Raw genomic sequence first — 22203 nt, forward strand, 5'->3', positions numbered from 1 at the left:
AGAGGAATTCAGGTTGATATTGCGCATTTGTAGCTTGTGAGACCCCGTAGTGGGTGGACTCGTTGAGCAACATGTTGTTTGATTGACAGTCCAACGAACGAATGGGAATACAAAACAGTTGAAAACGTGTTTGGATGCACAGGCGCTTATGTTCAAGGTAGGTGGAGAAGTAGTTTATCTCGTTACTAGGCAGCGATAACGGTGCTCGTTTTCTAAGTATTGAAGAAAAAGTAACTCGCTCGTAAAATGATAAGATAGAAATACAAGCGCAGCGTTACATACACGCTAATCAATTAGCAGTTTATAACACAGACTAGGGCACAACAACAGTGGTCATAACGTTAGACCGAAAAGAAAACTATCATCGCCACCCTGGCCTCCTCAAGGTAACAGTCTGTGCTGTGGTCCAGTCTGTTTCTGTCATAAGGTTGACCCACCTTGATGGACGTAACGCTGTGATATTACGTTTCTGAGATGCCAGCTTTCACTACCTAAGCTAAGCTAACGTTAGCTCTGTTTTATATCATCTTCTAGTGACTTTCGAGAAAACCTTCGAAGAAGGGGACGTGTCTTGCAAGAAAGTTTGGCTAAAAACAAAAATGAGGACGACGTTCAGGTAAGTAAAAGTTTTGAGGTAAAAAAAAAAAACAACAACAACGTTGTACTTTGCTGTCAGTAGCCCTGCCATAGACACCTAACGTTAGCTAGCACCAAACACGCTCCCTCCCTGACAAGACTCAACATGACTTGGAGGAGAGGCTAACTTTATACACACAGTCAGAAACACACACAGGAACACGGAGAATAGAGCTGCTAACGCTGTGGTAATGTAATTACACTTGATAGGCTCTGGTTCCATCTGCCAAGTTGAGCAAGGAGAAACGACAAACTGCAATGAAGGTTGGTGTGTGTTTTGTAGCTTAGCCTACAGGTTTCAGTCCCGTCCTGTGTATGTTGCTGGCTGCTCATTCCTCTTTTACTTTCTTCTCCCTGCCACTGAACCATCTTTCAGCTTTAGCCTACTATTTAGAAGTGTAGTTGTGCTGTTTGTGTATGCAGTATTACTGTTGAGTTGAGTGTTCGAACTGTGTTGTTTGTGCTACACCAGGAACCCCCAGGCAGTGAAGAAGATCCAGGAGAGACACTGAAACGCACCTTAAGAGCTCAGAGACAGAAGCGGAAGAAAAGGGTAGATCTTCCTCTGAGACCTCTTAATTCTCATTCTCTGACTAATCATATACACTTATCAGCTCTTACCAGAAAAGTTTAAATCACTGCTCTTTCTTGGCATATATTAGCTGCTTGAGCAGTCTTCAGCCCAAGAACCCCATGATGATGATGATGATGTGGAGGAGATATTCACCATTCAGCCCCACAGTGAAGGTGAACAATCAGCTGAGAAGGGATCTGACCCAGTGGTTTTTTCAAGACCTCCAACTGGTTCTCAGAGAGGTTAGTTTGGCTCTTCTGCGGATGGATATCCCTTAAAGTTTTCTGATACTGATACCAGAGTCATGCAGTATTGTATTACTCTTATAATAAACAATTGCTTTTCCTCACAGAATATTGGTATGGTATTAGTATGAGATCATTGGTGTCAGCAGTGACATGATACTAAGTAACACAAGCAATTATTGTTTGATGATGTACTTTGCCTTCAAGGCCTCAGCTCAACTATTCAGAGTCCCAGCCACCAGACTTTGGATGACATTTTGACACGGCAATTGGAAGAGAGACTGAGAGCAGCCAGGGTAAACCCAGTATCTTTTTCCCCACAAACAAATTCTTATATTTCAATAACATTTCAAATGATATGCTTCCCATATGTTAATCACTCACTACAAACCTATAGTTGTCAGCTTTTGATGAAAGATGTTAATGTATGGCTTCTTGTCCTCCAGTCTAAAGGTGAGAGCCTTCAGCAGGAGGAAGCATCTCTCAAGCCAGTCAGTCGCCTGCAGAATCTCAGAGACAGAGATACTGTAACAAGGTTTGACAGAGAGGTGAGCACCTGCTGCAATCTAACCATAACTGTAATGTAATGCAGTGCAGCAGTGAGGGTTTAATTTTAAGTGTTTTACAGGTTGATCCCGACAGAGCCAGAAGACATGATGTCTCCCTGGCCCTCAGAACCAGGGTCAAGTTCAGAGAAGCAGCAAGAAGGGTAAGGCTTAAAAAAAGTAGTTATTTTTTGTGAAAGTCATTTATTTTGTGTTTATGTATATATTCTTTGCAAATACAGGCAGAAGGCCTACCAACTTCTGAAGAAGCATACAATTTCTTTACATTCAACTTTGAGCCAGATCCACAAGATGGTACTGAGAGGATTAGCAGGAAACGACAAAAGCAGAGAAGAACAGCTGAGGACGGAGATGAAGATGGAGGAGATGAAGCTGAAGAACAGGAAGATGGTGAAGTGGAAGAAGATAATAGGGAAGAAAATGAAGACCAGGTTAAGACACCGACAGTAACAATAGTTACTTGTAGGGTGGACCTTTCCACTTATGTTTGTGATATACATTAAAACTCAGGATTTTGACTTTATTGTGAATGTTAGGACCATATTCATTCCAGGGTTCAACTCTTTGTCTATGGTCTTCTGCAATGTGATAATTTGCATGTATATGTAAATCATCATTACTTATACCTGCAGTTACATAACACCAGTACGTTCCAAATGCCTCATACTGTTCATCCAACCGCAGAGTGAAGAAGCTCCTCTTGTTCAAGATGAAGAGGAGAATTTATTTGTCATTGCACAGTCATCCCAGGACTTCCTGGAAATAAAGAAGGCAGAGTATATAGGGTACCGAAACCTTATTCAGCGACAAAGTGAGCTCCTTTTTACACCAAGTTTTCAAACAGGTATTCTATACTATACTGACTCAACTGATTCACAGCCACAACTTTCAGACACTGTAATGACATCTTCAGTGTTCTGTTCAGTATATTCACTATCTTTTTAATCTTTTAACTGCCTTCATGTATCATTGTCACAGTTCCAACCTCCGTTAAATTGCCTGACAATGTGAAGCCTCGTTATCTGGAAGATGAGGGTCTGTATGTGGGTGAGAGGCCCACTGTATCCCTGACCAACGAGAACATCTTGGAGAACCGTATTTTGAAAATGGAGGAGGTAATATTATTTGACACACTAGACCATTCAGTAGTGTCACTGGCTCATTAAAGGATGTGTGTTAACATGTTGATTATATTTTTTAAGGGAAAGAAGTGGTTTGGTGATGATGGTAGGATCATGGCTCTGCCTAACCCCATAAAGGAATCATCCACTAGACCCCCTCTCTTCTATATGGAGGACGACCTGGACCCCGCACTCCAAACTGTGTTTAGGAAGGTCAGGCGCCCACCGTGGCCCTCTCTTCAATCTTCCCATTTGTTTGTCATGTCTACCCACACTGAAAGCTCTGTTGGCACCATCCAATATGAATTTTGTTAAACCCCCTTTTTTTTCTAAAATTCTTCAAGCTTTTTGGCATTTCTAATCAGGGAATAGAGCAGAGGTGGAAGCTGATACATCTGCAGTATGATCTTTACAGGCATACAGCTACATCAAATTGCAAATGGGTATTCTGGGCACCAAAATTAATACTTCCTATGAAAATACCTACAACCCATACTCATTATGTCTGTTTTTTCAATAAACAAGACAAGTTAGGTAGCAAGTACCGTATTTTCCGGACTATAAATTGCACTGTATTTTTGCACTCCTCTGGCTTTTCCTGTGACTTATACAGGAAGCTACTTTTATGTATATATTTACAGCAATTTTGCAGAGTAGAAGAAGTAAACATGTTTATGTTCTTATAAATTCTGACTCCTAGTGTACCACAAGTGAAAATGCCACCCAAAAGAAAGCTATACTGCAGCCTTCAAAGTGCAGGTAATAAAGTTTGGCATGAGTGTTGGCATTCAGAGAACCTGAGAGAGGAGGAGGAGAGGCAGTTTCATCTCACTCCACCCCAATATTTGCGCAGTTGTTTAACATTTTTTGACACTGATGAATGAATATCGTAATGCACTTCTGCTTGTCATTATGCCTAACCTACATTCTTCATAGCTGTTTAAAGGTATGGGACTTATACACCAAAGCAACTTATATATGTTTTTTTTTCTGTTCAACAAGGCTGTTTTTGCTAAAAGCGACCTAGCCGAGAAAATAGGGTAATTATAGTATTTTAGCACTGCCCTCTTCAATGTACTAGAGTCCTTCAGATTCATGTTTCTCATAAAGAAATGTCTTCTAAAAGAAGACTAGTCTGTGTGTACTTGCATATAAGACAAAAAAGCTGCAAAGTTTGTATATAGGGCACCAAAACCTGCCATTGTCATTTGACAAAATGGAAACATCAAATGTTTGTTTTGGAAGAATTACAGTTACTTCATTATTAAAATACTGTAGTTGCATTCAATGGGTGATAGCATTCAATAGCTAATGGTTTCACTAATTTCCACTGGTTTAGGGTGTGTATTACTACTCAGTTTAGTCCTTGTAAGAAACAGGCAGTTCTTGACTCCATTCACTGCAGTGCTATGACTGGCAGTACAGTGTTCAGTTCTGGTTGACTGGATGAGAGAGTCTGAGTGGGAAACAAGCGTGCACCAGCATGCTCAAAGATCTCTTGTTTTCCCTGTATGTTTCATTGTGGAGACAGGAACAGCTGTTGTATTTGATCAATTAGAAAACTCAAGAATTCACTGTAGTTTTATTGGGTGTTTATTGCACATTAGTGTTATGCATGACTCTTCATTACAGCATTTCAGCTATTAATCTTGTCAACTATTTTATGCTTCCTTTAGCTTGCACGCACTGTGGTTAGATAAATGCAAGCAAAGCAAAAACACTGAGTGTATGTCATAATAATTATTATTTTCCAGCACATTATATGATGAACAATGTTATTTTCCCCCAGGCGGTGAAAGCCAAGTATGCAAATATGTACATTTCTGCTGCAGCGGACCCTGAGGCAGACTACCAGCTTGATGTTGATGTCTCTGGGCTGATCTTCGCCCATCACCCACTGTTCAGTCGTGAACATGTCCTCGGTGCCCGTTTAGCTCAGCTGTATGATCAGTACCTCACTAGGCAGCACAATAACCTCACAGGGCATCTCACTGACAAGGTAAATTCCACCAGCCGGTTCTGTCCACTTAGTCACAATGACTCTTTGAAATATCCTAACATTTCTGAACATTTCCTACATAATTCCACACACAGTATATGCAGTATCTTGTGTGTTTTGTGTTTCCTTTTGTACTGCAGTTGAATGGACTGAGGAGTGCGCTTCGGAACATTCTGGAAATTCACGGAGGGCAGGGCCTCACTCAAACCATGCACCAGAGGATATCTGAGTACAGTCTGGAGGTTCGGTAAGTTCCTCAAATGGTCTTCTATTCTGATCCAGTTCAGCCTTGAAACATTTACAGTACCTTCTTCTTTTTTTTACCTTGACTATAATAGGAACACTCGGCAGCTGCGAGACAGTGAGCAGGAGAAAGACAGGACTTTGCTGAAGAACATAATTAAAGTGTGGAAGGAGATCAAGTCCCTTCGAGAGTTTCAGCAGTTCACCAACACACCATACAAGCTCTATCTCAGAAGGTCTGAGTGCCCATTTACCTGATGAAGTGTATATTATCTTGTTTAAGTGTTATATATATTCTCTTATCCCTGCCATTAAATGTTGTGTTGTGTCAAACTTTGCTTCAGAGAGAACGTAGACCGGGCATCAGATGAGCAGGAGTATGAAGATGAAATCTTGGCAGAGGTTGTAGAACTGGAGGCAGAGATTGAGGAGGACTACCAGCAAAAGCTGGCTGAGTACATGAAACAGCTGGAGGAGTGGAAGCTAAGGAGAAGGAAACAGGTGCCTACCTATTTACTTTTTTTTTTTTTTTTTTAGCTTACATGTACAAATAACTTTTGTAATTAAAAATCACAGTAAAAAATAAAATTAAAATTCAGATCATGCCAGCCTTGTGTGCATATACAGACCCACACCTGTATCTTAATGTTTACTCTTTTCAGAGAGCCAAAAAGAAAAAGAGAAAAAAGAAGAAGAAAGGCCAGGCACAGGATGATACAGAAGAAGAAGATGAAGACAGGGAAGTGAGTGAATCAGAAGGATCTGTTGAAGAAGGACCCTCAAAACCAGAGCCTCCTGAGAAGCCAGACTTTGACTCACTAGAGCAGCAAGTCAGAGAGAAAGCCTCAAGGATTCGCAGGAAACCAGGAGAGCCCATCCTGATCCCTGAGCTGTCTGCAGCTGGAAATATCACCACCTCTGGATTTCCCAAGTATGAGCAGAAACAACTGGATACGTTTCTTGAAAATTATACAAAACAGATTTTGTATTTGTAACTAATGATTTTATCTCGCACCAACAGATTCTTCTCTTATTTTGAGAAATGTACAAAGATGCTCTGTATTTGTGGTACTGTGGATGGTTTTCATAGTTTTTGCTTATTTCTTGTTCTAGAACTGAAAGAAACCGAAGGCGGGATATTGCAAAGCGCAGTCTTTTCATCAAGATTCTATACAATGACAAAGAAGTTTCCCAAACTGATAGGCGCTGCCTGAACACTGATTTCAGAGTGCACTTTGGGCAGATTTTCAACCTGAAGATAGTTAACTGTCCCCAAAGCATCAATTTACAGGTAGAGTACAGAAACTCTTAGTGTGCTGCCACTTTGTCTAATCCACACAGCTTCTTGAGCGATGGATATGGGAGCTATATTCTTTTCTAAACATTTCTGGATTTGTCTGGTTGTGTGTGCGTGCGTGCGTGCGTGTGTTTGTGTGTTCAGGTGTTTGAGGACTTTGGACTTTCATCTTCCCTCCTGGCTCAAGTGTTTGTTCCAGTGCCAGAACCCTCAGTCTTGACTGGTAGTGCACCTCTTGAGGAATTTGAGTTTAGCAGCAACCAGAAAGCAGCATTTGAACATGAGGGCGTTGGAAGCAGTAAATATCCCTTTGCTGACACCAATATAGTCCTGTACTAACAATACCTTATATATCATATTACTTCACTTCTCAGTTCCTGTCCTGTCTCTCATCCTTTCTGGATGCCTTGCCAGATATCTCCGTCTCCTTTGAAGCCGATGGCAGTAACAAACAGGTCCTGTTAACTTCTGGGAAGCTGTCATGCTGTGTGTCGTGGGGGATTGGGGAGGATGGTGTGCCACTTGCCCCCCCTGTGTCTCAACAGCCTGGCGGCATACACAGGTACTATCACTTTTAGAACAGTATAATTCTTGTATAATTTTCATCTCTGCTTATCATTTTCCAAACCATACCAGGGGTATTTATATTAATGAATACATTTTCCCTGCACACCAAGGAACCTGTGGTTTCAATAGAGTTTGAACCTTGTTAAAATATATATACTTATATGTCAAGTGTAACATATTCAAATTGCCATACAACAAATGTTCTCATGTTGTCTTATATATAATATGTATTCAGCTGCTGTATAATGTCTAATAATATTAATTTACCTCAAAATTCCCAAATTGTTGATGGTGGAGTAAGTGAAATAATCTGCCCAGCAGAACTTACTTTTTACTAATATGAATCACTTTCTGTGTCTGTGTTTTAGTGGCTTGGGCCGTCTTGATGCTGTCACATATATTGGTGCATCTGGACTATATGACATGAAAAAAATTGGGGAGTGGGCCACACAGTCACGACTGGACCCAAATGATCCAAAAAATGCTTCTATCATGCAGCTGGCAAAAGTAGGTACCAGAAAATGGTACTGTATGGTTTAGGTTTTTAGTTTTTAGCTTGTATAATAAAAACATGTGGTTTGTCAGGTGGCCAGTAGTGGAGAGGTGACAGCTCCAGAGTACTTCCGGTTAGAACAGTTGCAGGAGGAATTTAACTTTGTGACTGATGAGGAGCTGGATAGATCCAAAAGATTTCGCCTGCTTCGGCTCAGGAACCAAGAAGTTGCAGAGTTTCGAAATTACAAATGTGTTCCTGCTCTGGAGAGAGAGGTCACAGATAAGGTGTTCCAGGTCAGTGATCCAAATATTTCAGTGTTGCAGAATATAATGGATATGGATGAATGAAGATGCATTAAATCTATGTAAGGCTAATCCTTTTATTTTTGTGGCAAACTTTTATTCCAGGACTATGAGAGAAGACTGAAAGAAGGAGAGATAATTGACACCAAAGAACATCTGGATTCACACAGAGCTTTAGTGGCAAAATACCTTCAGAAGGTGAGCAGATACATCTGATGTAAACACGTTTTACTCCAGTCTTTAGCACATGATAAGTGTAGTATGTTTTGGCATTTCCCCACAGATTCGAGAATCAGTGATGAACAGATTTCTTCTTGCCAAGCATCATTACCTCCTGTCTGACTTGGTGACAGAAGAGGAGATACCAAGCATTGGGTAAACACACCCACAGACATAAACTCAGTAAATAGTCAGCCTCACATTTAATCCCAATCCGTCACGTACGACATTATTTCTTATGCATGTTATGTGGTAAAGTAAGAATATTTTTTAATGTGAGCCACAAAATACTAGTCTAAACACAAAGCGCTACTTTATTATTTGATGCTAAATTCTCTTGTCAAAATACACAAAAAAAAAATTACAAAGGTTGCCTGAACTCCCTCTTCTGGTTCTGACAGAAAGGTTAGATAACTTGGAATAACTTGAACTGTGGGATCAAAAGCCAAATTGGAGGAAGTGGCAGGGCCTATATAAATCACATGCGGATCTAATTATGTTTCTTGGCCTGATGCTGCTTCGGTCCATTTGATATTGTTCTCAACACTACATTCCCCTGTCTGAGTAATACTGTTCTCTGGAACTCCTCAGGGTAGGGTTTTAGAGGAAGTCTCCCAACATGTGGACATGATAACAGAAAATCAGAAACAAATTTCAGTCTTTAATGGCATTTGAGCAGAATCACACATAATAATGTACATCAAAAACAATCATGCAGTGGGGTGTGACTTTTTTCATCATTGAAAGCGAATGTTATAATTTTTTTTTCCTGTTGCATTTTCCTGCTTCTGCTATTCATTTAACAGTGGTGCAGGTGCTGGGTATGTGCTTAGTTTCTTTCTTTCTCCCCATCCTCTATGTCTGTGTCTCTCCACTAAATCCTGAATACCATATAGCAGTGAGAGTGAACTTTTTGTAGCGTTCGCTCTTTTTGAGAGTTTTAGTTACTGTGTGTTTTGTTTTTTGCTTAAAAATCTTAAAACCTAAAGAATTGGTAAAAGTTAGTCAAGGCATAAAAAAATCTGTACGTTTTTTTTTTTTTTAACCTTTTTACCTTCTTGTGCAATAATTTTACAATATACTAGTTGCTTATAAGAACAATAGCATTGTCTGTATATTTACTATGACACTGAATGGCAGCTTACTGCAAATTGTAACAAAACAGAGCTGGTTCTATCATGACAAATTATAGCAGTAGATACATATAAAGAAACGTAATAAAACCCTACTTGACTGGTTTTTAACAGCTCTTAATATCAAAAATCACATGAATATAAAATATTCAGGTAAACTACACAGTAGAACTGTGATTGTAAAAATCACTGGGGGGGACTCACTACTGTTGGTGGTAACAGTCCCATCCCTTACTTTCTGAAAATGTTTATGATTAGTCAGTAAATACTTGCATTCAGTCTGATGTTAAACGTTTAAATGAACAGTTGATGAAAGGTTTTTTGTGACGATTAGGATTCTGGGAATAAACCTTTTCAAGCTTGCCGAACCCAAGCGGCCCCTGAAACCCCAGAGGAAAGAAAGAAAGAAGGTAACGGCTCAGAATCTGTCTGATGGAGACATTAAACTTCTGGTCAACATCATCCGGGCCTACGACATCCCTCTCCGCAGACCCCAGAACAAGTCAGTGCTCAGTGCACCGTATCATATTCTTTATAAGCTACAGTACAATGAAAAATCCAATTTGCTTCAGAGACATTGTGTTTCCACTGTTGTGATTTAGCATACTACATTTCAATGTGTTTCATTTCAGTAAACCAGGACAGTCGTCTCACAGTGCCATCCAGGGCAGTGATTGGCTCCTAAGTCAGGTACCATACACCTCAACTTTACTTTAGAGCTGACCACCAGCAAAATCTTCATTAGCGTTGAGCTACATATGTGTTTTTGTTCTTTGTGTGACATAGGTGCATGTGAGGCCATTTGTGGAGGTTTCCTTCCAGCGCACAGTACTTCAGACAACAACTGCTGATGGCCCAAACCCATGTTGGAACGAGGAGCTGCAGCTGCCATTTAGGTAAACAGCAAGTGTTTCATAGCTTCAACACAGTCAATAGCATGTAATGCCTTTATACTTACTTTAGACAGCTTTAATCTGAATTATTAATTGTAAATTGTCTAAATTTAGACACAGCATTAAATACTGGAATTGCTTCCATGAAAACAAATTCTTAGTCTCGCCAGACTATTTCAGAATTGCCCTTTGTGTGTTATGGCTGCTGGCTGCGAGTCAGCTTTATCTATTTGCATACCTTCAAATCATATACCTCTTTCTGGATACTGTGGATAAGTGCACTTACTTTAGTTAGGTAATACTTAACAAAGTAGCTGAAATGTAAAACTCTTCTCTGAAGCGCCCCAAACGGTGACTACAGCACTGCCAGCTTGCAGTCCGTCAAAGATGAAGTCTTCATCAACATATTTGATGAAGTGCTTTATGAAACTGGAGTGGTAAGTAAAACCCTGTTCATTTCTTCACACTACTCATGTCAGTACACATGCCTTTATTTCCTTTTTCTAATTTCTTCCTGATTTAACATCTTTTGCTCCTCAGAATGATAAAGACAGAGGAAAATCAATACACACCCGCATAGAGAAGCACTGGCTAGGCTCTGTCAAGATTCCTTTCAGCACCATTTACTCTCAGTCCAGGGTTAGAGTCCTTAATGTGTATTTATTAAGACATGTTATGCCCTTGTTTAGAGAAAAACACACTTACTGCCGGCTGTTATTTGTTTTTTTAATTCCACCTGGCAGATTGATGGTACATTCAAGGTGAATACACCAGCAGTGTTACTGGGCTACAGTAAGGAGCGGAGCTATGGCACTAATGGTGGTTACGATGTTTTGCGGAGCCTGAGTGAGGGAGCATTTATCACACTGTTCATCACTATCGAGCCACAGCTGGTGCCCGGAGAGACTATTAGGGAGAAGGTAAGTAATGCCCAAGTGCTATCCTGCATCACTGTGTACTGTTTTTCTCAGTTCATTTATGTCTTTAGATTTTTACTTTTACTGTATGTTCACATCCAGTACATTGATTGAATTGAACCACATAGTTAATGTCTGAGTGTATTATTTTCGTCTAATTTTTCACATCCTTTTGTGTCAATTATTTGCTTTGCTCTGCTGCATGTACTAGATAAAGGAAATGAAGGTAACGGTCCATTAGAACACGTGTTATTCTACACACCTAAGCCTCAAGTCATAACTGCATCATTCTTTAGCCCATATTAATGCATACATTGTGGTGACATGTATTCATCTATAGCTAAGATTGGACCATGTTTTGCAGTTTGACAGCCAAGAACCTGAGTATTTACTCCAGGCTTCAGAGAGATTTGAGAGAGAGGCTGCACAGAAATACCCAGACCGGCCCTGTATTACCACCGTCATTGACCTCAACGGGAAGACGGTCTTCATCACACGTTATATTCGACCGCTCAACCCCCCACAGGAGCTACTGGATGCATTCCCCAATAACCCCCAGGAAGCCATGGTCAGTGTGACAGAACTGAATGTAAAAAGTCACCTGTATTTCTTATTTATTCTGATTTAGCTACTCTGTCCATTCACAGGCCCTGGTTGCCCGATTTGTCTCACTCATCCCTTCTCTGCCAGACAGAGTTTCCTTTTCTGGTGCCTGTGACCTGTGGAGCACCTGTGATGTGAGTGAACTTTGACATATTGTGATTACAAGAGGAACGAAATGCTCATCTCACAGCCCCTTATTTTACCTTTATTTGTTTGTAGCAATTCCTCACACTCCTAGCAGGAGATGAAGAGGAACATGCTGTACTCTTGTGCAACTATTTTCTGTCTATGGGCAAGAAAGCATGGCTACTTATTGGCACTGCTATACCAGAGGTTGGTAGCATTAATTTGTGAAACATGAGAAAATGTTCACGTAGTATAGCTTTAAAAGTGATGAAATGATGTGATAAAGAAGTGGCAGCACTAAGCTTTCCGGTCTTTTGTTAGGGACCCACAGCGTATGTCCTGACGTTTGAGCAGAACCGCTACCTGATCTGGAACCCCAGCAGTGGTCAGTACTATGGCCAGTATGACACCTTCTGCCCACTGCAAACAGTTGGTTGCCTGGTCAATGCTGACAATGTGAGTCAGGACAGACAGCTCCATGGCAATAAAATAATCCACAATGTGTGATGTTCTTGAATATTTTCTGATTGTTTGCTTTACTATAATGGTCTCTAACCTTGTTTAGGTGTGGTTCAACATTCAAGAGTATACCTCACCAATGAGGATCAGGTTTGACATTGAAAAAGCCAGTTTGTGGAAGTCCTTTTTCTCCCATTCCCTCTCTCACCCTGGGCTGTCTAGCGTACAGGTGAGTATTTATTATTTCTGTGTATTTCTTACTCTAGTATGACTTCAGGTAATATTCATGTTTTTGCTGAATATAACTATCTTTAGCCAGAGGAGCTGACATATCAACGCATAGACAAAGCAGCTGCAGCGGAGCTTCAGGACAGGCAAGTGATGGCAGCTGACTTAGTTACCTTAAACATTGTGTCATTCAGATTACACATTACATAAAACACAACTCACTCCTCACAGAATTGAGAAGATCCTGAAGGAGAAGATCATGGAGTGGCGCCCTCGTCACCCAACCCGCTGGAACAGGTACTGCACCACCACACTGAAGCAGTTCCTGCCCAAACTGGAGATGAGCGGGGGTCGGGACATGGCTGAGGGGCACCGCCATGAGCTGCAGAGCCTGCTGGGAGACAACAGGGTAACTCAGAAATGGGTTTATCTAAAAAGTGACTACATCTCTCATCTGCATGCATCTGTCATTTTCACAGTATTTTCTCCTCTGTAAAAGCTGGCAGCAAGTATATAATCGCACTTTCACAGACATTAATTTCTTTTCAGATTTCAGGATTCCCCTTGCACCTGCCATTCTCGGAGATTCGACCCATCGTAGAGGCAGTGTACAGCACTGGAGTTCACAACGTTCAGGCACCAAATGCAGAGTTTGCCCTGGCCGTGTATGTACACCCCTACCCTAGCAACGTCCTGTCTGTGTGGGTGTACCTGGCCTCACTCGTCCGCACGTGATATTGTGTGTCACTGCATAACTGCTTTTTTTAAGGTAAATGAGCTTTATTTCCTACAAAGCTTATGACTTTATGTAATTCAACTGAAAACTACTGTACAGCATATATTTTATGTATTTAATGTCTATTGGGTAAATGTCTGTATATTTAGTAGAAAATCTGCACAAATCCAGTCACCTTGTATTAAATCCCACCTTATGAACAATAACATGCTGCTTTTTTTTTTCTTTTTAAAGAAGAGCCATTTTGACATTAATGATACATGTTGCTCTTGTATTGGACAATAATGAAAGATGTTTGTTTTGTTTTACACAGCATTTACATACATGGCTGAATAGAAGAACACCTCACAGTCAAAACCAACAGCAGTGCTAAAAACAGCCTCTCAAATCTTATTGTAGTTCTTCAATCCCAAAATGTTGTTTATGAACTGAACATTTCCATTAAACATAAAAGGCCTTTAAAGAAGCTGCTAAGTCCTATGTTTAGCAAGGTAATATTTTATTGCTTAGTTATCTCCAGTTTCAACAGAAATTTGAATAGGCCAATTAATGTACTCAAGAGTCTGTGATGAGGTCAGACCTACAGTTTCATTACAGAAAGAGCCAATAAGGAAAAGCCCCTAAATTTAAATGTCTCCATTGCTGTAATTAATGCTGTAGTTTAAAATCTAACCATATTCTCTACAGGCCAACTTGTAGTCATTGAGTGGAAAGTGAATAAATACAAATTAAATTACATTACAGGCAGATATTTTTGTCTCATGTACTCTACAAATGCTCATTCACTGAACATGTTTATTACAATGATCATTGTAAAGTGGGACACAGGTCATGTGATGGTGCCTTGATGAGTCAGTCTGAGTTAAAGGTCTCTGAAATGTAACCATCAACAATATGACAACTGATCAACTGTCAGGGCCAACATAAGTGGCTGCTTCATCCTGGTTTAATCTTCCACAGCATCCTCTCCATTCAATGACAAAGCCTGCAAAACGCTTTGTTTTGAAACTACAGTCACACAGTTAACACTATGGTGATTAGCAATGGGTCTATTAAACAAGGGGAGTCAGTACAGTTTTAGTGAAAAAAAAAAAAAAAAAACATTGGATAACTACAGAAAACACTACAAACTTGGTGTTCATGTGTCTCTAGTTTTACTTTTTCAAAACAAACAAAAAAAAAAAACACTGTACATTTGCAGACAGATCCTTCCTCACCTCTTAATGTTTTCATTTTCTAAAGGATCGTTTCCATTTACCATTGATTGAAACTGAAATAACATGACAAAAATTACAGTTCCACCCAGAAACATTTTTAAATGACACAAAATAGAGCCAATGGTATTCCCAGGATAAAGTGCAGTAAAGGAGTCAGGGCGTCGCGTGGCAGGATCACTCTCCAGATCGACAGCAGGCTCTGAAGCCACACTGCAGGTTCTGGCAGCCGCTGGCAGTGTCTGCATGGGGACCTGGAGAGAAACACCACACAGTGGTCATCTACAGAACTGCATGCCATAAGACAAGTAAAAAAAGCTTTATACCCAAAACAATCTTATATTTCTAATTTTATACACACACACACACAGCTGAGCCATAAAGCCCTGACAGTACCTTCCACATAGGCACCACTGCTAGGACACATGCCATGCCAGTGAGGTAAGTAATATTTATTAGCGTTGCCTCACATTGTAACATATCTATTCAACACCTTACTAGATCATAAGGATGTACAATTTTGTGTTTCACAGGAAAATACAAGACCCTTGATGGTTTCACTGGTATTACCATTGATGTTGTCGCAGTAATAGAAGTGTTCATCATTGAGGGAAGGACAGGCTGACACCAGCTCTTGCAGCCCCACCTCTGTGATTAAGAGACAGCCAGACAAGTTCAGATGGTCCAGGACAGGAAGCCCCCCATGCTGAGACAGCGCCCTGAAAAACAGTACAATGGAACCTCATTTTAGGTACAGCAGTATGACATCTTCATGAATACTAATAATCTGGTTTTAAGATAAAAAGAGCAGTACTGTTGACTAGCAAATGTAATGTACAAAGTAGAGGTCGACCGATGCGGGTTTTCTCTGGCCAATGCCGATATTTAGAAATCAGGGCAGCCAATAGCCAATATATGATGCCAATTCTTTTGGCTGATTTGTTTGGCCGATTCCCCCTTACTCCTTTATCTCACAAGGCATAAAAAGTGCCCAGGAATAAAAAGTGATTTCATTGCTAAAATTAAACATTTATTGAGGATTGATTTATTGTAGGGTACCTGTCACAATCTTATGTTTGTTGACAGACACTGCTATAATTCAAAGGGCCATAGTCTAAGAATATGCGTAAACAAATCATATGTGCAACAAGTCATTTGCATGTGAAAGTAGAAACACGTGCAGTTCAGACAAAACTTCAGGCTAAAACGTGCACATTAACTTTCCTCATTAAAAGTGTATTTTTTGGTGGGAGCATTGTGCCCGTGTTGCGCGTGTCGGACACAGACACATTTGAGGAAAGTTATCCTGCGTGTTTTAGTAAGAATATTCGTCTGAATTGTTTCTACTTTCAGATTAATCGGCTTGGCCGATAGATCGGTCGACCTCTAGTACAAAGACTTTCTCTCCCAGCAATCTATTATAATCTAATTATCAAATCTAAATTAGATAACTGACTGAAATAAAACTTTATAAGCACATCTGCTTTTCTACATCTCAATTGTCTTTGGCCATGTGAACAAACACCAACACTGGACATCCCCAATCTGTGTACGTGAGAAAAGTTGCAGGGAGGAGTTTCCCCAGGATAACTGACAGTGTGCTTGCAGACATGACTACACTCACACAGGTTATTACACCATCGTCTGTGCTCACTGGAAAAAACAACTACATCTGCCACTAAATGTTGCTATAAAACTACATCAATGCAATCTGACAAAATGTGGTGTTTTACAGTTGATCACAGATGATTCATTCATCTAACCATATCACAGTTTCAGAAGAGGCTAACCTCCAAATGAAAGTGTGTTTGAAAAACAGCAATGCATGAGCTTTACCTCAAGCCCAAATCAGTGACTTGGTAACATCCAGAGAGACTGAGAAATCTCAGTGAGCGCTTCACCTCTGACTGATCAGTCCTGTTTTCAAGCTCCAGACACTGCAGGCCCCTAGATTGGGAGCATTTAGTCCGAATTTCTGCAGCGCTGTTCCTGGTGATGCGTGATTCGCACTGCAGCCCAGTGAAAGTCCTGAGGGCCATGTCACTAGTGCAGCAGGTGGAGTGACCACAGAACATTTCCCCAGACATGGCATACTGCTGATGCAAATAAGAAGCACTTGAGCCAGTCCTGTGCCCACGCCTCCTGCTCCTCATGCAACAGCATGAACCTCCCACAAGCTGCGTCTCTACAAAGCCTTCCATGTTAGGAAGAGACATCCCACCACGGTGACTCCACTCTGCAGCATCTTCAATATCAGCGAGGTCTGAGGGGTCCAGAACCCAAACTTGTGTGGGTGTGCAGGCAGGACCCCAACGACCCATCCCCTGTTTGAAAATGATGGCCTTTCGCTTCCTCCGCACAGGATGTAGGTTCCTCTCATCCATGAACGTAATGGGTATTGAGGAACTTTTAAGAAGCTTAGCTCGTCGTTCAGAGCATTTGTCAAAGCAGGTGGACAACATGAGGTCGCCCAGCCCAACACTTAGTTTCTTCAGTGTGTAATCAGTGATCTTCTCACAGCCTGACAAATCCAGGTGCTCCAGAGAGAGACAAGCTCCAAGAGATGACCAGCTAGAAGTGGGAGGACCGCAAGAACACAGTGATGAGTACTGAGTTTCATAACTTCAGGCAGATTTCAAACTAATCTTAATACACTGTGCAAACACAGACACTGTCAATCAGGAATCACTTTATGGTATAATGACTTATATAACATTTACCTGTCAAATGCAAAGTCTGTGACAGCAGTTTGAGTCAGGTCCAAGTGAGAAATATTTGGGCAGAGACTTAGGATCTGGCGCACCTGAGAGAGAACAAACATATAGTCAAAATTCCTTTTCACAAGTTTAATCTAACAATCTTCTTAATCAGGTACTGTGCTATTACAGTGTCAAACTGGTTTTGCAGGACACACCATTTTACTGGAGACTGTAGAACTGTATGCCAGAACAATGGATTTGACAGATGCACCCACAGCTGGCAGAAGGTTCTGGATAATCCCATTCAGAAGCCTCTTCTCTCTCTGAGCAGTGTTAATTGCCAGGGAGCCCTCTGTATGGCTCAACACATCTAAAACAAACAAACATGAAAAACACAATTTACTTAACTTGGGTGTAAAACACATTTTAATTGTGCCCTTTAAAGCATGGACTTCTAAGCCAATCCTGCAGCTATATTGCAGGTTTACAGCTTTTGAGGCAGTTTTGTGGCTCCAGTACAGCTCTTAAGATGGTGAAAAAAGGTGACAGAGGAACAAACATTTCATGTGACCAAATGTGGAATAGTGAGCCAAGTCGATCTTGGGCAAACACATTTAGATTTTATCACACTTTTCTACCCTGTATCAACAAGATAACCAATCAGAAACCATTGTGCATTCAACTATAAAAACCAAATATTAGAAAACCACACAGCTGATTCCTTATAATACCAGACGTACAAAAATACTTAAGACTTGTTTTTACATCTCTTATAACTAACTTGTGTAAACAAATATTTGAATGTGTTACACTTCATCATAATAGAAACATTTGTCATTATGTGACGTTTTTATAGCCTGACAAAGACAACGTGAATGGGTTTGAAACTAGCAATAGCACATTCATGAATATGGCTTCTTTTTTTTTTTAAAGATTCTTTCTGAAACAATCAAATGTACCAAATCTGACAGATTTGTGCATTTAGGACAAAACCTCACCAGACTCGTCAACATCAGCATCCTCATCCCATTCCTGATAGGCCCGTCCCTCATTCAGCCGACTTTTCACCCACTCCTCGTCTGGCTCCTGGTCCAGATCCCCGGGTGGCCCACGATAATAATCACCTACATTAGACACAAATCAACAAACAAAGTTTTCACTAATACGAGGCAACTGCCAAATAAATGTACTTCATAATTGCACATAAAATTGAGCTAAGTAAACATACATCATTCCAAAAGCAATCATCAGCTACAGTATAAACAACCTACCTCTGGCCCAGTGCACAGGGTAGAGGTGTCTCCACAAAGAGCCAGTCTTTGCTAGTTCTGACCAAGAGCTGCAAACCTGACTGCAGCGACACAGATCGTCAGGGCCCAGATAATAGAACAGCCTCAGCATAATTTCTGCAGGGAGCTGGGAGATGTGGGCTGAAGAATCCTTTTTCTTTTCCAGCTCTGCGAAAGAGGACACCTTTTACAAATATTATCCCCTTTCTAGTAATGTATCCTTGCAAAAAGGTAATGATGCAATGTTTTATGTCAAGATATTCCTTTTGAAGGGAGACATTTTTCTTTCCAAGAGGAAAAGCACAGGTCTAAATAATAAATCTTTACTTATTCAATTTAACTGTTTTGAGACCTTTAGTTCTGTGCATGTTGACTCACAGTCATGGTGTAATCAGTGTTAATGTTGTTGACTGATGTATTGAATATTTGCACTTCACATAGTAGTAATAAACAAAGTGTTGACATTTGTGGAAATGCTCACTAACCATAATCTGTCTTCTCGTGATCTGCATATTTAAAGGCCTTCTGCAACTCCTCCGCCTGGCTCCACAAAGTAAAGCCTTTCAGCACCTCAGCAGCACAGCCCCACTGCTGCTGGCTGCAGTGCTGTGCAATCACCTGTTTCTTGATATCTTTGAGCTCCTCATAGGTGAAGTACTGCATGAGCATAGGCTGAAACACCTGCAATGAATCTCCTCGGTTTACAAATAGCGTGCAACAGCAACACAATTTTAAATATGTTTCCTCTACTATAATATTTGATGATTTTACCCTGAGGACAATGTATTCTCACCCACTCTCAACCATTTATTTAAAAGATGTTTGTATATATAAAAAAAAAAGAAGAACATCTTATACCTCCTCTTCTTCCTTCATGTGGGGCAGAAAGTCCTGTGTGAAAGCCTCTAGTCTCTCCTTCAGCTGCTGGGCATAGTTAAGCTGCTCATATTCACTCTAAAAACACAGTTATTAATTCACAAATTCTGTTAAAAACATGGGAGATGAACCTCCTTTAAAATCCTTTAAACTCCTCCACTAATTTGCATGACTCAATATAGTTAAACATCTTTTTTGTAGCTGGACTGTGAGAAATTCTAGCCCTCTGAAGTTATAAAATAATAAATGAATAACCTTTTCCAGCCTAGTAGTCTGTTCATGTCCCCTAACAACAGAAGGAATTTCAAAATAATATCTTCTAACCACAAAAACAAATAAACAAACAAAAAAAACAACAGAGCTTGATTTATCTCAGTACCAACATCTTTCCCCTGGCACAGCATGCAGGATCTTACACCAAAATAACAGAAAGCCTCTGTTTTACACACTGGCTGGGGCAGAGCAGAAGATAAAATTTACACAATTGCATCATTGTGGAAAAGCCATATTTTGATTTGGCCATGGACTGAGAGAGAACAATAACTTTTGTCTCCTAATAAGCTGATCAGAAAAACAACTCTGCCTCTTTTATACAAGTCTGTCCAGTCCTTTCTCTGTCTGGCCTTTTCTTAATAAGTAAACTCCAAACAACTGAAAAACAACTAGATTTAACTAATTTTGAAATTCCTTCGAACATATTACAACATGACATGTGGCTTTAGTACAAATTACTCTGTCCTTAAGAGACACAGCATAATTTTCTACCTTACCTTAAAGGTAATGTGTCCACATAAAAAAACAACCATGTTAATGCCGTGGCTGGTACAGCAATCCTTGTGTAGCTAACATAATACTTATTCTAATGACAGGGTGTTACCCCACAATTGAATGTTGAGCATCAGCTGAGCGCTGCAGAATTCAAGTACGATTTCCCTTTAAGTAAAGCATAACGTTATTATTAATATTCTTGTGAGACCTACGGGCATGACAAGCTATTATTTAAACCATCTACACATATGCACGTTTACCTTAACGCTGTGCAGCCCTTTCTCAAAGAGGGACAACATCTCGGAGAGCTTGTTATCGGAGTGCACATTGTATACAGTGCAGCAGCGCTGCTGCAACAGGCCGATAATGTACTCATTCTCTATTTGTTCATGCATCTTGAACTCCTTGAAGGTGGCGCACAGGGACTGAAGAAATGAGCGGAAGTCATTGTTGTTGGAGAAGTTGGTTTTTGACAGCTGTGGAAAAGCAAACCAATAAACAAAAAAAAACATTCATTCCAAAATCAAATGCAAGACCGTTCGTGTTTATCCTGGGATCCGTGTGATTATATTTGACCCCCAGTACCTGTGCTGGACGCGTTTCATAACAATAACTAAAACAACAACAGCTGAGGACGTAACGCTGACGTTATATACGCAGCATACTTTAGCACACACACGCCGTGTATTAGCTAGATCGTGACTGTTTGTCGTACACAAACATCCATCTAATAGGCAGATGTTGAACAAACCGGGAGCAGGATGGTGTTACACAGTGGGTGTGTTAGTAAAGCATACTACATAACAAGCTGTATTAGCGTTAGTTAGTTTAACTAGCTAAACCAGTTAGCAAGCCTTAGCTAGTTGGGCAGGTCATGTGTTATTGAAAGTTTCTAAAAAAAAAAAAAAAAAAAAAACCCAATATATGTTTCAAGCTGTTGTCTGTATCAACACCTCTAAGCAGTGCTAACGTGACGTCCATGCGTCTAACCACGGAACCACCAAGTCGTCCCAGAGGACCCGTGAGACAGTCCTCACTTCGTCTGCTTTGGTTGAGGCAGCTAATCCTGGGTGCTAACGTTACTAGCTAGGTCCTAAAAGCCGTGTGTCCACCGACGTTTCTTTGTAAACCTTCAAATTATGCACAGACTTTTATTCATACACACCTTTTCGCAGTACAGACCCACTAGCTGTTTCATTCGCCAGTGCGGGCCAGTGAAAACATCCACCTCGTCTGGAAAGGGAGCCATCTTCACCCACTGAAGCTCAGTGCGTCACGATCTGCAAGGTCTGCGACTGAGCCGAACAGGAGGCGTGTGCGCCTCTCACGTGACCACGGTTTATTAACGTGATGCAAGGCCCAGGAGTACAGACACCGATTTGGGATCAGTGTTTCCACAAAATGTTATAATCACTGCATCACCAGGAGAGGTACACATTTAAAAAAAAAAAAAAGCTTCTTATTTTCATATAAACGTACCTAAGGTACATATATATCAACCTTCAACTTTTAATAGAATCGACTCTGTTAATCTGCAAATAAAATCGCTTTCTTGATTAAAAAATACTGATTGACAGTTGTGTATAGCTACAGGGGCATCTGTAGATGCACTGCATATATGACCTGAAATAATTATTCTCTTGTCATTTACCATAAAGTCTATGCAGTGCATTACTAATGTTTTTCACATTTTTTCTCTCTGTATTCCATATTTTTCCAATAAAAGTTAAAACGAGGGCAGAAGGAAGTCCAGATATCTCATATAGTATAATAGAATAGAATATTATTTAGTATAAGTATTATAGTATATTATTATTTTGTAATATTAACATATATTTATGTGGTAGCTAGCTACCCTTCCACAGTCGGCTTGTGGTTGCTATGGTAAAAGAAACATCCACATCAACCAATGAGAGATGATTGACATCTGTGAGAGCCAATTAGCGATCGAGAAACAGGAACTGTCCAATAAAAATGCGCGATAATATAGGCATAGT

At 40.4% G+C, this 22203-nt stretch overlaps 2 protein-coding genes across 7 annotated transcripts; one reads left to right on the forward strand and one right to left on the reverse strand.

Moving 5' to 3' along the window:
* Positions 1-88: 88 nt before the first annotated feature.
* Positions 89-14443, forward strand: cc2d2a (coiled-coil and C2 domain containing 2A). Of its 5 annotated transcripts, XM_026304811.1 has the most exons (39): positions 89-157; positions 535-616; positions 847-900; positions 1109-1189; positions 1299-1452; positions 1663-1751; positions 1902-2003; positions 2084-2164; positions 2243-2452; positions 2706-2865; positions 3000-3136; positions 3224-3355; positions 4932-5141; positions 5282-5388; positions 5480-5620; positions 5729-5885; positions 6047-6315; positions 6498-6675; positions 6826-6979; positions 7096-7243; positions 7617-7755; positions 7834-8037; positions 8152-8244; positions 8330-8421; positions 9733-9900; positions 10031-10088; positions 10185-10294; positions 10632-10728; positions 10832-10930; positions 11035-11211; positions 11573-11776; positions 11856-11945; positions 12031-12144; positions 12259-12393; positions 12503-12625; positions 12712-12770; positions 12856-13033; positions 13174-13393; positions 13674-14443. In XM_026304811.1, exons 1-38 carry the CDS (start codon positions 135-137, stop codon positions 13357-13359), a joined length of 4995 nt encoding a protein of 1664 aa, XP_026160596.1. In that variant the 5' UTR covers positions 89-134; the 3' UTR covers positions 13360-13393; positions 13674-14443. The 5 variants fall into 5 exon arrangements, with proteins under 5 accessions (XP_026160596.1, XP_026160594.1, XP_026160598.1 ...); XM_026304809.1 differs by lacking the exon at positions 13674-14443 and having other exon boundaries at positions 13174-13566; XM_026304814.1 differs by lacking the exons at positions 89-157; positions 13674-14443 and adding an exon at positions 170-386 and having other exon boundaries at positions 13174-13566.
* On the reverse strand, positions 14139-21503 carry fbxl5 (F-box and leucine-rich repeat protein 5). Of its 2 annotated transcripts, none has more exons than XM_026304816.1 (11): positions 21372-21503; positions 20467-20682; positions 19421-19516; positions 19048-19243; positions 18545-18730; positions 18272-18397; positions 17489-17643; positions 17295-17377; positions 16476-17145; positions 15145-15293; positions 14139-14828 (listed from the first exon to the last, which is right to left on the reverse strand). In XM_026304816.1, exons 1-10 carry the CDS (start codon positions 21453-21455, stop codon positions 15177-15179), a joined length of 1929 nt encoding a protein of 642 aa, XP_026160601.1. In that variant the 5' UTR covers positions 21456-21503; the 3' UTR covers positions 14139-14828; positions 15145-15176. The 2 variants fall into 2 exon arrangements, with proteins under 2 accessions (XP_026160601.1, XP_026160600.1); XM_026304815.1 differs by having other exon boundaries at positions 16411-17145.
* Between the last annotated feature and the right edge of the window lie 700 nt (positions 21504-22203).

Source organism: Mastacembelus armatus, chromosome 4 (assembly GCF_900324485.2).
Source record: "Mastacembelus armatus chromosome 4, fMasArm1.2, whole genome shotgun sequence".
NCBI lineage: Eukaryota > Metazoa > Chordata > Actinopteri > Synbranchiformes > Mastacembelidae > Mastacembelus > Mastacembelus armatus.